At 50.3% G+C, this 15,543-nt stretch overlaps 6 protein-coding genes across 6 annotated transcripts; 3 read left to right on the plus strand and 3 right to left on the minus strand.

Annotated features, from left to right (window-relative positions):
* Positions 1 to 263: 263 nt before the first annotated feature.
* On the minus strand, positions 264 to 3,577 carry N7506_007836 (uncharacterized protein; the record flags this gene model as incomplete). The annotated part of the gene is made up of 5 exons (XM_056957129.1): positions 264 to 374; positions 426 to 1,521; positions 1,584 to 2,680; positions 2,742 to 3,418; positions 3,466 to 3,577. The coding sequence occupies 5 exons, from the start codon at positions 3,575 to 3,577 to the stop codon at positions 264 to 266; spliced, it is 3,093 nt and encodes a 1,030-aa protein (XP_056811463.1).
* A 621-nt stretch (positions 3,578 to 4,198) lies between these two features.
* N7506_007837 (25S rRNA (adenine645-N1)-methyltransferase) lies at positions 4,199 to 5,740 on the plus strand (the record flags this gene model as incomplete). The annotated part of the gene is made up of 1 exon (XM_056957130.1): positions 4,199 to 5,740. One exon carries the CDS (start codon positions 4,199 to 4,201, stop codon positions 5,738 to 5,740), a length of 1,542 nt encoding a protein of 513 aa, XP_056811464.1.
* Positions 5,741 to 5,986: 246 nt separating this feature from the next.
* Positions 5,987 to 7,050, minus strand: pup2 (proteasome core particle subunit alpha 5; the record flags this gene model as incomplete). The annotated part of the gene is made up of 5 exons (XM_056957131.1): positions 5,987 to 6,266; positions 6,328 to 6,671; positions 6,816 to 6,894; positions 6,961 to 6,973; positions 7,026 to 7,050. 5 exons carry the CDS (start codon positions 7,048 to 7,050, stop codon positions 5,987 to 5,989), a joined length of 741 nt encoding a protein of 246 aa, XP_056811465.1.
* Positions 7,051 to 7,365: 315 nt separating this feature from the next.
* N7506_007839 (gamma-tubulin-complex subunit SPC97) lies at positions 7,366 to 10,190 on the plus strand (the record flags this gene model as incomplete). The annotated part of the gene is made up of 3 exons (XM_056957132.1): positions 7,366 to 7,723; positions 7,788 to 10,044; positions 10,097 to 10,190. The coding sequence occupies 3 exons, from the start codon at positions 7,366 to 7,368 to the stop codon at positions 10,188 to 10,190; spliced, it is 2,709 nt and encodes a 902-aa protein (XP_056811466.1).
* Positions 10,191 to 10,712: 522 nt separating this feature from the next.
* Positions 10,713 to 11,632, plus strand: N7506_007840 (uncharacterized protein; the record flags this gene model as incomplete). The annotated part of the gene is made up of 3 exons (XM_056957133.1): positions 10,713 to 11,102; positions 11,159 to 11,366; positions 11,424 to 11,632. The coding sequence occupies 3 exons, from the start codon at positions 10,713 to 10,715 to the stop codon at positions 11,630 to 11,632; spliced, it is 807 nt and encodes a 268-aa protein (XP_056811467.1).
* A 547-nt stretch (positions 11,633 to 12,179) lies between these two features.
* N7506_007841 (uncharacterized protein) lies at positions 12,180 to 13,571 on the minus strand (the record flags this gene model as incomplete). Its single annotated transcript, XM_056957134.1, has 2 exons — positions 12,180 to 12,910; positions 12,980 to 13,571. The coding sequence occupies 2 exons, from the start codon at positions 13,569 to 13,571 to the stop codon at positions 12,180 to 12,182; spliced, it is 1,323 nt and encodes a 440-aa protein (XP_056811468.1).
* Positions 13,572 to 15,543: the final 1,972 nt, after the last annotated feature.

The raw sequence follows: 15,543 nt of genomic DNA on the forward strand, positions 1-15,543 counted from the left end.
TTCTATATTCCCTTCCAGCCTCGTTCAAAAGGTCTTTGTTGGTTTCTTTATTTAAAAAATAAATAAATACCTGACTATGATCCACTTTACTCTTTATTGAGAAGTAAGTAAATGTAAATCCAAGGTATCCTATTCCAATACTTTGCATAGTGTAGGAAGTAGCTTGTCACATCACTTCGGCTGTACTCCGTACGTCGGGCACTACTGTGTGTGATGTTCACCTAATGTAGGTACTAAGCTAATGACTTACAATCCATCCAATCCTAAACCTCCAAATTGGCCATGTCCTCCAAAATCCCCATAGCCCAATGCGCCCGATCGGGCTTGACAGTCACAAATCGGCGATCGTCCACCTCCTCCAGCACAGCCTCACACTGTGGCGCATTAGTCTATAGCCCGGGTATTATCTGATATGACATGCTTACCTGGCGTGCTTTTTCCAATTCCCGTTCTCGCTCCGTCTCAAACGATCGTTGATAGGGTGGCCCACGACCTTGTTGTGCAGCGCCAATCCATGCCTTCTCACACCCACCTGCAATTGCTTCTGCACTCTTAAACCCTGTCAGACGAGAAATATCGCGCAATTTGGAAATGGTCCAGCCCCGCTGCCCAGAATCAATGTACTGCACTGCCGCAAAAAACACTGGTACTGTCATCTCTGTCAGCGCGGAACCAAGATTAGGACTCAGACTCCCGGCTTCGAGATTGTAGCGCTGGGGATAGTAAACGCCTGATATGATCTTCCCGACGTTTTGTGCATATTCTGCTGTTGTTGGAGCGACCACTCCAGCTGCCATCATGATGGCCGGAGGCATGGAGGGGTGGATCCGATTGAGCAGTATACGCACAGCGTAGTAGTAGCCCCAGATCACAGCGATGGTATGAGTGCGATACTGAAGCGCGGGACCGAATGGAGTCGAGATCTGAGGAGCCACGTCTACTGGCAAAGGCTGGAAGTCGCGCCCGAGCGCATATTCAAATGTCTTTGCTGCGGCCAGGATATCCTCCCATTCCTCCTCTGCTGCTCTGAAGCTCACGTCCTCAATCTGGTCATCCTCATCCGGCGATGACCCACGAGGGCGATCTTGGAACCCAGTAGGAAGTCTTGGTGGAGGTTGTGGAGGGACCATTCCGTACATCGGAGGACTGTCAGCTGATGTCGGCCCACCTGGGGGTTGTGAGTCCAAGGGGAGACCCCCGGGGGGTTTATTGGGCGGACCAGTTGCATGAGCACCAGGGGCACCCCCTGGAGGTTTACCAGCACTCTGACCGCCTGGTGGTCCAGGTTTCTGACCAGGAGGACCACCAGCAAACCGACCCATAAATTTAAACATATCAGGGCCTGGGCTCCAGCCCCTGCCGCTTGTCTTCATGGCCTTCAACTTGCGTTTCCGGTCTCGGAAACCGAAGTCCGTAACTCGGGCCAGCAAAAGCCACAAATGGTCCGCAGAGCCATAAATGGCATCCAATCGACCGATGCCAGCTCGAGGCGCGCACTGACCCCATTGAGAGTAGGGTGTCCTATACGAAAGTCAGAAGCCAATAGATAAATGGTTGTCCACCAACAGCAGGTCCAAACGTACAGTAATTTGTTTCCGCCGATAAAGCTCTGGAAGGCATCCTGCTTCGAGTACCACCAGTAGAGATCACATTGGATTCGGAAGTTCTCGATATCCTTTCGAGTGAAGTGCTTCTTGGAAGATTGCTTCTTTCCCTCTTCAATGCCTCCAAAATAGTCATAGTTGACTACACGACCCATCAGAGTGCCGATGAGACCTTCATCCACATTACTCTCCTTCTCGGAGAATGGGTCATCCTCAGAGACGTCACCGGGCATTCCCCACCATGAGCCTGACCTCTGAGCCTGTCGCCGCCGGCCATTAACTCTTCGCCGATGGGCCCGGAGGTCTCTAACCGTGCCAGCAAAATCAATCTCTCGGATTAGGTGGGCCGACCCAGCCACATGGTTATTCCACTTGGAGTGGTCGGCAGATACTACCTCGTAATATCCCAGCAAAAGAGTGGCAGCAAGTGTGCCGACCTGTTTCCGTCGGAGTGGAAGTCCGACTGCGGAACCGACGCGCTTCAATGCATAATGGTAATGTTTCAAAGATACTGTGGAGGGAACTTGCTGTAAGTATGCGATATGGAGACTGCTGACGGCAAGGATTGCCTGGAGAAGAGCAGGGTTTTCCAATGCTTTCAGGGCGAGCGTATAGATCCACAGCCCTTGTTGGGCGGAGGGGACCGTAGCACCCAGAACAATCGAGGAATCAGTGGGATGCCGCTCAAAAATTGACAAAGAAGGACCGGTTGAGTGAATGAAATGGGCGAAGATGCGGGCAGTTTTGGGGTTGTTCAGAGGGGATGATCCTAGGGAGGGGCGATAGGATGCAAGGACATTCGGCTCATTCAAGTGCGTCGTAAAAGATCGAAGTTTACGTTCATCATAGTTCGCGGAAGCCATGATAAGGCTCAGTTGATTGAAGCCTTCGGCCTGGGATTGATCTCCCATCTCGTCATCCGAGTCCACATCATAGTAGTCTTCGCTTTCGTCCTCCATGAATATCACTTGAGAAGATGGCTGGTGGGGTATAAACTGATCATGAGGTCGTGATGGTGGTGGCAATTGCCCAGGCGGCGTCTGGTAATGATATATCGTGGGTAAGGGTTGGGTCACCTGGACATTCGAGTTTAGCACTTCGATAAGAAAATTAAAAGAGACCAGAACTGCTACATACTTGGGGTATGGGACCGAAATTGCGACTTGTGCCTCCGGACACGGCATTTATAGCCGGTAGAGGGGAGAGATTGGAGGCGTACTCTTCAGCGGTTTGGCCAATTGGACTACTGAAGCTCGGTTGATTTTGCATGGTGACTTGATGTCCTTGCAAGTCGTTAAACTGGTTTGAATGAATTGGATGCCGTGGTTGGGAGTAATCGCTCGTTGTTGGCTGTCTGGATATGTTCCCTGGCAGGCCCATGGACTGGCCGCGCCATGTATCAGCCGGCGGTTGCGGGGGAGCAGAAGGCGGGGCGACGGGCTGCGCAATATGACGAGAAAATTGATGTCCATTGACCTGCTGTGCCTGAGACACAGAAGCCAGTTGAGAGGGAGCACTATGATACGCAATTGTAGCCGGGTCAACAGGTCTGGGTGCAAGCATTGGATGCTGTGCTGCAGCAGCAGCTTGCTGGGGAGGGAGTTGAGAGCCATAATCATTATACAATTGTGGCGTTGTATAGTGATGCTGTAACTGTGGATCATAGTTTTGGGGGTGATTGAAAGCTCCGAAAATCCCTATGGGGTTCTTGAACACCACGCGCTGTGCATAACCCTCGCATATACGCTTGGATTTGACACAATTGGTACATATCGGCTTCTCCTCGCCGCACTTGATGCGGCGCTTGCGACATGCTGGTCTTCGTTAATAAAGGAACTAACTGAATAGCGATGCAACATACTGAGACAACCAGTTTTGGTTCGTTTCTTCGGATGTCTGCGGGGACCTGACGGTGCGCTTGAGGGATCGACAGAGCCGTTATTGTCGGGTTCTTGATCTTGAATATCGTCCATGGCGCTGAAATAGGTCAGGGAAAGAGATAAATCAAGGGCATTGTGGTGCTAAGTTCATTAAGCATAAAGAGGAGAAAGACGAAAAGTGTAAGAAACAGGGCTTAGGGGGGGGTTCTCCAGGATAAAGCCGCCAAGGATCGCAGATCACCCGAGATCTAGACTCACGCTTCGACCTGGTTACACCCGTGGACTGCAATTGTTTGCTAGAGCCCACGTACGGAGTAGATTTGTTTACGTCCAGAACTGACACCGTTTCGTCAAGCATTACCATTGTGTCGGGTTTTAGGCTAAGGGCGCCCGTTTGTGTACGTTTTGACAGAAAATGCATAGCGTAGTTACGAAATTCCTATTTGTTTAATTTCTGTATAATCAAGCAGCTTCTCAAGGCCCTTCACTAACACTTTTAGAGTCCAGTTACATGGACATTCAGTGAACCAGGTGAGTTGGCACAGTATGGAGAGCAATCGGGACTTGGTTCCTGAGGCAGAAATACAAACCATGTATGGAAACTGTAACGATAAGGAATCTTACCGATAACGAAATTTTGAGCTTTTTTCTTTTTTGGAGACATCGGACCTCGAGTTGTCGTCTCATCCATCAAAAGTATTTCCACCTTTCACCATGTTTGCTGTACCAGGGTGGTCCCTTGAGACCTCTGCTCTGAAGTCTCAGACTCAGACTCCGCAGCCCAATGAGGCTCCAGCAAAGGATGCATCCACTCCGGATGCGAAGAACAATAAGCGCAAGCGTGCGAATGACCGTGTCACCGCAGGCAACGTGGATGAGATGTATCGCAGACACATTGAGGGAAATACCAAAGCCCCCAAAGGAGCAAATGCTGGCCCAGATTCTTCTGTGAAGACAGAGAAGAAGCAGAAGAAGGAAAAGAAGGGAAAGCAAGAGAAGCAAGAGAAGGAACCCGAACAGGCCACCCAGGAGACCACAACTGAAGCTCCCGCCCCAGAAGCCGATGCGGAGGAGGCCGAAGACAAGGCACCCAAGAAGAAGCAAAAGAAGAACAAGAAGAACAAGGACAAGACCGATGCCTCAGCGGATAAGACCGTGACCGACAGCACAGCCGCTGCCCCGAAAGAAGCTGCCCCAGCTCCCGCTGTCCCTGCGCTCCCACCTACTGCAAATCTGACGCCTCTCCAGCAGGCGATGCGACAGAAGCTCGTGTCCTCCCGGTTCCGCCACCTGAACGAGACCCTTTACACCACACCGTCCGAGAAGGCCGTGGAATTGTTCAACGCCAACCCCGAGCTGTTCGACGAATACCACGCTGGATTCGCACGCCAAGTGAAAGAGTCATGGCCATCCAACCCAGTCGACGGCTACATCAAGGCCATCAGGACCCGCGGCGCCATCCCGCTCCCCAAGCGCGGAAAGCCCAACAACCCTGCCAAGGGCTACCCGTTGCCCCGCCGCCCCAATGGACTTTGCACCTTCGCCGATTTGGGCTGTGGTGATGGTCAAATCGCGCGCTCACTCAATCCCTCTACCAAGAAGCTCAACATCAAGCTCAACAGCTACGATCTGCAAGCACCCGATGCGCTGATCACAAAAGCCGATATCTCGAATCTTCCCCTGGAAGACGGCTCGGTGGATGTTGCCATCTTCTGTCTGAGTTTGATGGGAACCAACTGGGTTTCTTTCGTCGAGGAAGCGTGGCGCGTTTTGCGTGGTGACGGCAAGGGCGAGTGCTGGGTCAGTGAGGTCAAGAGTCGATTTGGCAAGGTTACCCGCAAGAAGTCCCAAATTGGCGCTCAAAGACCCGGTAGCAAGGCCGACAAGAAGAAGCCCAAGAAGAAGGGTGGCAAGGACGATGATTCGGATGTGGATGACACAGACATTTTCGCGGAGGACTCTCGGCCGTCTGACAACAAGGACGAGACTGATATCTCGGCATTTGTGGAGGTCTTCCGGTCTCGTGGATTCATGCTCCGCCAAGAGACCGTGGATAAGTCCAATAAGATGTTCGTGAGAATGGAGTTTGTGAAGCAGGGTGGCCCTCCCACCAAGGGCAAGCATGCTTCTGCCCTCAGTGCACCGGCTCCTGGCAACAAGAAACGCTTCGTTGACCGTAAGCCCGAGTCTGATGCTGGCATGTCGGCCGAGCAGGAAGCCCAAGTCCTCAAGCCATGTGTTTACAAGATCCGCTGAGTCCTGCGAGTATGTTGTACTAGTTTTGTTTATATATGGTTTAAATTACTTGCATAATTGTCTATGCATCGTAAACTCCCAGGTCCTTGCATCATATCTTATATCTAAACCTAGTTGTGTGTAGAAAAGCGTGTAGGTGTTTTGGACGGGCATCGTCATTATTTTTCTACTGCTCCAAACATGACCATTGGCCTCAAATCAAGGCTCAAGATCTTCTCCAAAACATATTGCTGAAATTTCTTGCGCTTATTGGTTGCCGCCCAGCTGTGCGACAGCGTTGCCCATCTCCTCGTCGTTGTAGATGCGGAAGCCCTTTTCCTTAGTCACGCTAGCCAGCTGGACGTTCTTGGAATCGAGCTTCTCCTCCATGACCTGCTTCAGCGTCTTGAGCACCAATGTCTCGGCCTCTGATAGGGTGAGAGACCGGTGGTATTCGTTCTGCAGCTCCGCCTGAGCACCTTCGCTTCCCGAGCCGATGGCTTTAGCGTCATACCGATAGAATGTACCGGAGGGTTCAGCGTGGTATCTGGGGAAGAAAAGGACCAAATTAGCATTTTAACCAGACCAAAAGAAACCTCGACTCTTACAGTTGAGGCCCATCCTCATCGTAACCAGCAATTAAGAGCGCAACACCAAACGGTCTGCTCATGACACTCTCTTCGTCGTCGCCGCTCTCACCGAATCGCAGAGCCAAATCACAAATTGCTTGCGTGGTGCTCTCCACCCGCAGGGGCTCAGCATAGTGGAAAGCGTGGTTCTGGCACTCGACACGAGCATGTTCAACCAGGTTTCGAGCATCGGCCTGCAGACCGGACATGGCGCAGCCAATGTGCTGATCAATTTCAACAATCTTCTCCACGGAAGATGCCTCGAGGAGAGTAGATGTGACACGCTTCTCAACACCAAGAATTACACCCTCGGATGTTGCGACCTAGATGGATGTCAGCCGCATGGCCCCGGAATCGCACTATCCCCAGCGAGATGCATAATCATAACAATGAGCGTTCCGATTTATTTGCTTCAGAGACGCCTCACGTAGATGCGATATGGATAAGGACGGTATGGTGTGACCTACTCCGATCGCCGTGGAGCCTAGCTTGATAGCTTCGAGAGAGTATTCGACCTGGAACAAACGACCTTCGGGAGAGAAGGTGCTGAGAACAAAACATTGTTAGAATCGTAATCCATTCATATGAAGGTATCGAGGTCGGCAAGCGTACTTGATTCCACGGTCTGGCCAGCGCTGTTAGTTGATTCCGCGGTGAGGGGAGATGACGAAGCTTACCATATTCTGAGCGTGCGATGAACATGATTTATCTGATAGTGGGAGGTAGAGCGAATAAGGAAGCCGAAACAGAATGTAGAATGAGGATGGAGGAGGTTATCGGTGGGAATGAAAGAGGAGCAGAGGTGAGTGAAGCTCGGGAAGGAAGCTCTACGCAAGAGGTGAGTGCCTGGACTTTGTGGCCTGAGGCATCCAGCTGCCCAAGCCAAAGTGGAGTTGTTTGGATACTTGCATCTTCTCCCCATTACAGTGTTTGGTGGGCCTTATTGTTTAGATTTCCTCGATTTTACGTCCGTGGATCTCATATGCTACATGATTGACTCGTTGCCCTCGCGGGATTATGTCTCTCAATGACCGCGCCGCGTATATGAGCGCTCCACGACCCCGCGCCGTCTCCAATCGCGTCGATGCCGAAATCCGCGGAGTGTCGCCAATCCAAACCGAGAACAAGAACCCGTTGCGCAACAGCTCCTCGAGCCAAAATCATAGAGTATCCCGAGATCAGAAGAGCATGTCGGAAAAGCGCTCGGAACGGGCTGTGATCACAACACGAGAGAGATCAGTGCGAAGGAGCCCGATCAAGGAGTCCATCAGCGCGCCGAACAGAAGCGATTGGGATAAGAATCGACCTCGGAAAGCCTTTCAATCCGATGGAGCCAACATTAACGCGCGAGACGGAGAGAAGAGTCCCGCCGTGCGTGAGTGATCCCTGCGCAGCCTGCCCTTGGACCAGTGATAGATTCTGACTCTTTTATCTTACAGTACCATGGAATCCCCAAGCCTCGTTAATACCTCATTCAACAGCCCCCCTCGCATGTCGAGTATCAGTTCCTCCTCTTGCCTCGACCGCACCACAAACCCTTCATCCTAAATCACTTCGCGAACTGTCACCCGATGCACAAGAAGCAGCGATTCTCGAAGACCTATTATTTGTCTTCATGGGATTTGAAGGGCAATATGTTCATTATGTCAACTCATACGATCCAACAGTCGAGAAGGACCGCCTCACGGGCCCGGTATTCCAAATTGCGCCTGGTCTGGACCCAACCCTGCGAGATCTTACCCAATCCATGTTGAAAATGGCGACGCATTATAGCGCCATGGAGGCCTTCGTTGAAATACAAAGTCGCGCCGAGTGTGGCGCTGTTAGCCATTCGCTCTGCGCTTCCATTCGAAAGCTTCTCAAAGACTACTTGATCCTCATTGCCCAGTTGGAGGGTCAGCTGTTGAACAATCCGACATTCACGTTACACCTTCTTCATCTTCACACTATGCCAACTAGTCAATGTTTGGCACAGCTATATTCCATGGGCCAAGAATTATTGCTCAAAAACGGCCTTTTGGATGAAGACATTGAAGAGTCTATTGATGACTTCGACGAAGATGTTGACAATATCCTTGAACAATTGAAAGAAGGAGGAGATCTGGTGCCAGGCTCTATGTCTAGGAAGAAGATGTGCAAAGGTGGAAATATCCTGGGATTGTTAACGGGGCGCTTAGCTTCGTTCTCAGGAGATCCAACCACAAAGAGCTTGCTACAGACTCTGCTGCGTGATGCAAGTCGGCCATATATGACTATGTTGAACGAGTGGCTGCATCATGGTGGTATTAGGGACCCCCACGCTGAATTTCTGGTCAAGGAACAAAAATGGATCAGACGCGAGAAGCTTGAGGAAGACTACACGGATGAATATTGGGAAAAGCGTTATACTATACGCGAGAACGAGGTCCCTCCCCAACTCAAAAGCGTCCAGGACAAGGTCCTTTTGGCAGGGAAGTACCTTAACGTTGTGCGCGAGTGCGGTGGTGTCGATGTTAGCAAAGCTGTTATGGATGTCCCACAAACGCTCGACGACCCTCGCTTCTTGGACAACGTCAACTCAGCCTACACCTACGCCAATGCGTCCTTGTTGAATTTGCTTGTCACCAAAAATTCCCTTACCACACGATTCCGCTCCTTGAAACATTACTTCTTCCTGGATCGCTCTGACTTTTTCTCATATTTCCTCGAGCTTGGAGCCTCAGAACTCCGAAAGCCGGCCCGGGGTGTCAATGAGGGCAAGCTCCAATCACTATTAGACATTGTGCTCCGACAACCAGGAAGTGTTGCAGCATTAGATCCTTTCAAAGAAGATGTCAAAGTTAGAATGAACAAGATTGGTCTTACAAAATGGCTGATGCAGGTTGTGAATGTCTCAGGTGTCAACCAGGATGGCGCAGAGGCGGACAAGCAATCAAGCGCTCACCTAGCGGACGAGGACAAAGACATTCTTGGATTCGATGCGCTCGAGCTTGACTATCAAGTTCCGTTTCCATTGTCACTGGTCATCAGCCGCAAGACGGTCCTGCGATACCAATTGATCTTCCGCCATCTCCTGTCTCTGCGCCACCTTGAGACGTTGCTGGTCACGTCCTGGGCAGATCAGAACAAGACAGTTAGCTGGCGACATAAGTCTTCTGACCGCCGGCTCGAAATCTGGAAACGCCGTGCGTGGAACCTGCGCGCGAAGATGTTGGTTTTTGTACAGCAGTTGTTGTACTTTTGTACGGCCGAAGTTATCGAGCCCAACTGGGTGGGTCTGATGGACCGTGTTAATCGCGTGGATTCGGATGCATCCGAAGTGGATGAAGGTGATATGAAGCAGGTCAACCGAACGGTTGATGAGCTGATGCAGGATCATGTGGATTTCTTAGATACATGTCTGAAGGAATGCATGCTTACGCAGGCGAAGCTGTTGAAGGTTGGTCTTATGTCAATTGAAACCTATGTGGCGAAACACGCACTAACGATTCATGCGCAGATCCATTCCAAGCTAATCACTTGTTGTACGATGTTCGCGTCCTGGACCGCAGCCTCACTTTCACGTGCCTTGGCATCGGCTGATCCTGACCTGGCCACAGGCAAAGTCCCCGGTGCTGACGCCAGAGGCTATGACCCAACGCGGATTGGAAAACTCGAAGATACCCTCAAGCGATACGAAGACCACTTCTCGCGCCACCTCCGCATTTTGATGGACAGGTGAGAACCTCCGCCCATGGATCAAGAATTATTATACTGACTGCCGAAACAGCTTGAACTACTTTGCTGCCACAGAAAGTGTGGTGCTCCTGAAGCTCGCGCATTCCCTCACCGCTATCAGCAGAGAAGAAAGCAAGGAAGACTGAAGCTGTGCAACCTCTCTTCTATGTGCATCTACATCACAAACCTTGATATTGCTATCCGTGGCCAAATGGTTGCGGCCGAACGCTCCACTATCAGCAGAACTGATCCTTGCGACTTCCGTCATAGAACCCGACTTCACACGAGACAATATGGCGCATTTCGGGGCACGCAGAACCGCAGCCTCGCGCCAGTCGGGCGTTGGGGCCAGTCGGGCCTGACGAGTCAGGTCGCGCCCACCCCAGCGCAAAGTTCCACATCAGCAACTCGAAGACATTAACCCAAAGAAACCGAGTGCTAGATCAACTTAATGATAATATGAGTAGCTTAGCAAATCAAACTGCTCGTTCAAATCATCCTTAAACACACGCCAAGCAAGCCGTATAGCAAGCAGGTAACGCATGGTCGCAATCGGCGATCGCGTGAGCGGCTCCTCACGTCAGCCGGAATTCCTCGCGTGTCCCGTAACCCAAATTTGTATATCAAGCATTGCAGCCTCGCGTCAATCTCAACATCCCAGTCCCAAAATGCCAGAACAAGCTTTTGTCTCCGCGCTTCGTATCCCGACAAATCGCCTCACGCTAACTCTCGCCGCACTAGCTGCTTCGGCCTTCGTCCTCCCCGCCGCATACCGCGACTACCAGATCTTCAAATCCTACGGACCAGGCGGGGTTCCGAACAACGCGCTAGGATGGATTCTTGTTCGCGTGCTGTTCCAGCCCTTCGGTCGCGAAATGCTCAGTACGGAGGAGTATGTGCGGCGGATTGAGGCGGCGGAGGGTCATGGGAAGGGTGACGACGGCTTCTTGGCTCTTTCGGGCGAGCCGCTGGGGAGCCGTGGGGCGAGGCCGGTTGTGGGGCCGCATGTTGTGCCACAGAGACAATTGACGCAGATTCCTGATGAGGCCGTTATGGAAGTATGTTTATGACAGGTTAGGATGTTTGATGTTCAATTCGCTGATTTTTTCTGTAGAAACTGCGCAATGCGTTCAATTCTTTCGCGCATCGCAATCATCATCTTGTCAAGCTGACTCGGTCAAATCTGGAAAGGCATGCTGATGGTATGTTCCTTGCGGACAATCTCCCTGCTTCGGGTCTTGCACAGATCATGAAGCGTGAGATTGCGCATGTTCATTTTGGAAATGATCATTCGCTGCATGCGGTGCTTGCACCTGCTGATTGTATGTTCTCGGTTCGTTGTGATGGGCTTTGAAGATCAGTATTAACATGGGTTGAAGGTAAACGGATTATTGAATTAGGCTGGGGCCAACGCCATGCCTTCTCCGGATCATCGGCAATGACCTTCCTTTCTCTGGGGACACGGCCTGATCTCCCTGCCGAGTATATCCTGATATATGCTCCTCGAACAGAGGCTGAGATTGAGACAGTCATGCATATAGTCTCGGCAAGTATCAAGTTCATGACGGGGAGGGAAGATGTACGTTGAGGCAGGTGTGATTGCACCATCGTCAAGGTTACAGCAAAGATGGAATTGGAAGGTCTAGGGACGATGGAGATTCTCCTTAGTCCCACGATGCTGATAACCTATGCGTCCTTCTTTCTTGTTTGTGTTCTCTGTGCCATTTTATATACCCCTCTCTTGTATTCTGGTGTTTCTAAGTGTTATAGGTACGACTATCCAGGGCTGTGAGCTAGCTTGTCTTTTGCAAACCCAAGTACTTTGTGTTCATACTTAGATAGCCCCGAGGTCCATTCACGGAGTAGCTGGTCTATTATTGGCGTATTGAGTGATCCAAAGCGTTGGAGTTATATCGACGCTACTGAGTCTTCTCGCACTGGGCACGCCTGGGCAGCTCCAAGGCTTTCTTCATTCGTTTTCAAGGTCTCAAGGTCGTTAGTCGTATTCCGTAATTTGTACATTGAGCTAACATTTGATCTGATAGCATAATCACTCCACTCAAGTAGTGCTTAGTTACCCCAGGATAATGCTTATAAAATACCCATGCCATGGATAGACAACCAAATCAGAGCGATTACCCATCAAGAACAAGCATTCCCAACCGCCCTGCAACCGTACTCATGTCAACACCCCGTACGACCTGCGTATCATCGGGAGCGTCTTCCATGGAAGGACCTGGATTTTCGGACCCATCCAGGTACGCCATATAGAAGTAAACTCCGGATTCGGAGACAAAATTGGCGCGATCGAGCACAACTGCGAAAAGGCGAAAAGGTTCACAGAACCTCCCTTGTCCTGTAATAATTTGCTGTTCGGGGATTTGAGGAGTAACGTGTTTCCATGTTTGGAGTTGATCGTCGCCAGTGGAGACTTTATGTAGGGCGCCGACAAGAAACGAATTCTCTGGGTCCTCTTCGGTTTGTTCTGATAGAATTTTGAGAACCTCATTTTGTGCGGGGCGAATAGCCGAGAAAGAAAGGGAATCTGGGATAAAGAATTTAAGATTGAGGGATTTGTCAGCCGGGAGGTGGGAGGATATCGACGCCGTGAACAGACGCGCTGTGCATTGCAAGAGGGGAAGCCTTACTGTGTCGCGGATAAAGCTGAGAAACGCTGCATGAATAATATACTGAATATCGGGTGTTTTGCCTTCAGGGGTGTTTTTGACTGTAACAATATTGGCTTCCTCAGAGACCCAGAAGTCTGGATGAAGATCGAAGCCGCCAACTGAAGTCTCCGTGACAAGTTGGTCGTGAATCTGCTCTTCTGAGGACTGATCCGATCTGGACGGAAACGAACCCTCGTCTATTTCCAATACATATTGGTCCGGGTTGTGAGACATGCTAGTGAGAATATCGACCATGAGTATCTAACCTATATAAGTCTGGTCTGTAACACATTGAATAGCGAGTTCGAACCCCTCTAGTAAAGGACTCTCGTCGTCCTCGGATTCAGGCTGCGTCATATTAACACAAGTGCTAGAAAAGCAGCGGTTGAAGTAGAGCAAGTCCGAGCCCTCGCCCAGCTCAGCAAACGCATCCGAGTCCTCAACATAGCCCAGTCGATAGCTGTGCGATCGCAGCAACACGCAGAGCCCAACGCTAGAGTAGTCGTCAGGGCAAACAAATTGTGGAATCAGCGGGAGAGGATCCTTGATCTCTGATCCATGTTGCTGCTTGCGACGGGCGATTTCGATGCGGTTATGCTCAATACAGGCTAAGTTATCAGGCGGGCTGTATGAATATATCTCGAACAAAGGCTTGACTTCCTCATCAAAGAAGCTTTGCATCAGGTAAATTCGGAGATTTTTATGATCGTCATCCAGGGGCACAAGGCTGTAGACCTGGATGGGAATTATGTCGTTGGTATCTGGCTCGTAGTCTGGCGTGACGTACTGCTCGAGCACCACGCGGTGGCCCAGATGGTCAGTATAAGTGCGCACCTGCTGCCATTCACTCTGTGACATGATGACTCGGTCGTTTGGTTTCTTTGAAGAGTAAACAGGAAAATCTTACAGAATACTGAAGTAAACGAGAGCAAACGGATGCATGGACAAGCGTAGAAAGTTTACCTAAGCGAGGGGGAGATCGACAGTCAGGGCTAGCGCCAAGCGTGCACTTTCGATATTCAATAAATTGGATTATAGAAAAAGGAACACATGGAAGAGGACTGCGTGGAAAGTGTCTAAGTTGAAGATATTGATGGACGAAACTTTTGGAGTGGCAGAATCGCAATGTTGAGAACGGCAAAATGCTGCCGGGTTAGGGCTATTCGATCCAACCTTGTGACCCTGGAAGTTACAACCTTGGAACTTCGAGTAGTTACTGTCTACGGAATAAGTATTCTCAAACCTGACTACTATGTGTAGAGAATTATGTACACTCGGAATATCAAGTCTACTACAGACCCAGCTTTCCTAGCTCATTGTCTCCCCACATACTGCTGCATCGCCTATCATGACTCCTCTGCTACTCGCTTTGCACTGGCGGATAGACCTGATTTCTCTCCTTCGGTGATGAATTGTTTGACTCCGTTGGGCTTGTTGTGGTAAAGAACGAGCAGTTCAAGCTGGGCGCCACTTCCTTGAATATCGGCTATTATGTTATATCAAATTCTTCTTGGGGCCGTTGCTCCTCGACCAAGTCATTCCACCACTCGAGCCTGTGACAGTATGCTCATTTATGTTCCCTCCCAATTTATGGGACTGAGTTTCTTACCAGACACCAAGCAAGGGAAATCAAACTTGGATTTAGCGTACGAGAGTTCTGTTGCTCCCGCACACACCCACTCAAGGAAATGACTGATTAGATTCTTGACATTGTCTATGAAAATGATATCACTGCTATCAACACTGTGATAGCCTGCGTATCATGTTCACCCTGTAGCTCCTACTCAGCTCAATTTGGCTTCATAGTAATCTCATCCTTCTGACTGTCTCTCTATTTCTCAAATCCCTACCGCTTGCTCATGATCACTAGCTTTGACCGATCTCATTTTACAATACCATTGAGCAATTTCCTGAAGTTGAGGATTCCAAATAATAATACTGGGAGATGTCACGTGTCGACGTGTGTGTACCACAAGACCGCCGTGCGCGCATCCTTACATTGGATATGTTTGACAAATATGTAAGATGAAGGGGCATGTCCAAATGTAATCAGTGAGTAAAAAACAGCAAAATATCAGCACTTAACCGGAAAGGGAACGCCGAGAAATCGCAGAGGAGACCTGGCATGTAAATATCATCCACCGATCGTTGTACGCTAGGAAATTAAGTGAACCTTGAAAGTTGACCTTGGGATAAGGCCGACTAATCCAGAACCCTGGAAGAACCGGTGTGTGGCATGGCCAAACATTAATTGGAAAACATCAAGCAAAGATTGAGTGTTTGCCCAAGGTTCCAAGCACATAGCAAGGTACCACGGAGACATGCTTTGTATGGAAATTATGGATGTGTCGAGTAGGCAACCGAGCTAAGGATCATCCTGAGCCGGTCTGGTTCGGGCTCGAAGCCTTCGATTCCAAATTCCACCTTTCCGCGCCAGTGGGTAGTACCAGGGCGCCCCATGCAAGTGAGTCCATAGCGTGCTGCCATGTGGCTAGCGGACCCGGGAGAACGGGAGCAGAGAAATATTCAAAGGGTGGAACAGCAAGGCCCAGAAACCGGGAATTCGATTGAGTTTAGCCCGAATACGATGTGCCCCTATATGCTCGTACTGTGGTTCTGTGGTTCTTAGTTCGGTAGTAGTACGCATACAATGGTGGGATTTTATACAGCAAACCCCAAAAAGAGCCTACCCGAAACACGAACCATGGTGTTGGGTTTGGAGCGGAGCCCCCGGACGGGTAGCCACCCTCCCCCCCTGTCCAGATCCCGACAGTATGGGTGTAAATTTCTTTTTTTTCCCTTTCTCGTGTTCAACGCAATGTTGGAATTG

The sequence above is a fragment of the Penicillium brevicompactum genome (genome assembly GCF_028827555.1).
Source record: "Penicillium brevicompactum strain IBT 35665 chromosome Unknown utg000005l_segment0_segment0, whole genome shotgun sequence".
NCBI lineage: Eukaryota > Fungi > Ascomycota > Eurotiomycetes > Eurotiales > Aspergillaceae > Penicillium > Penicillium brevicompactum.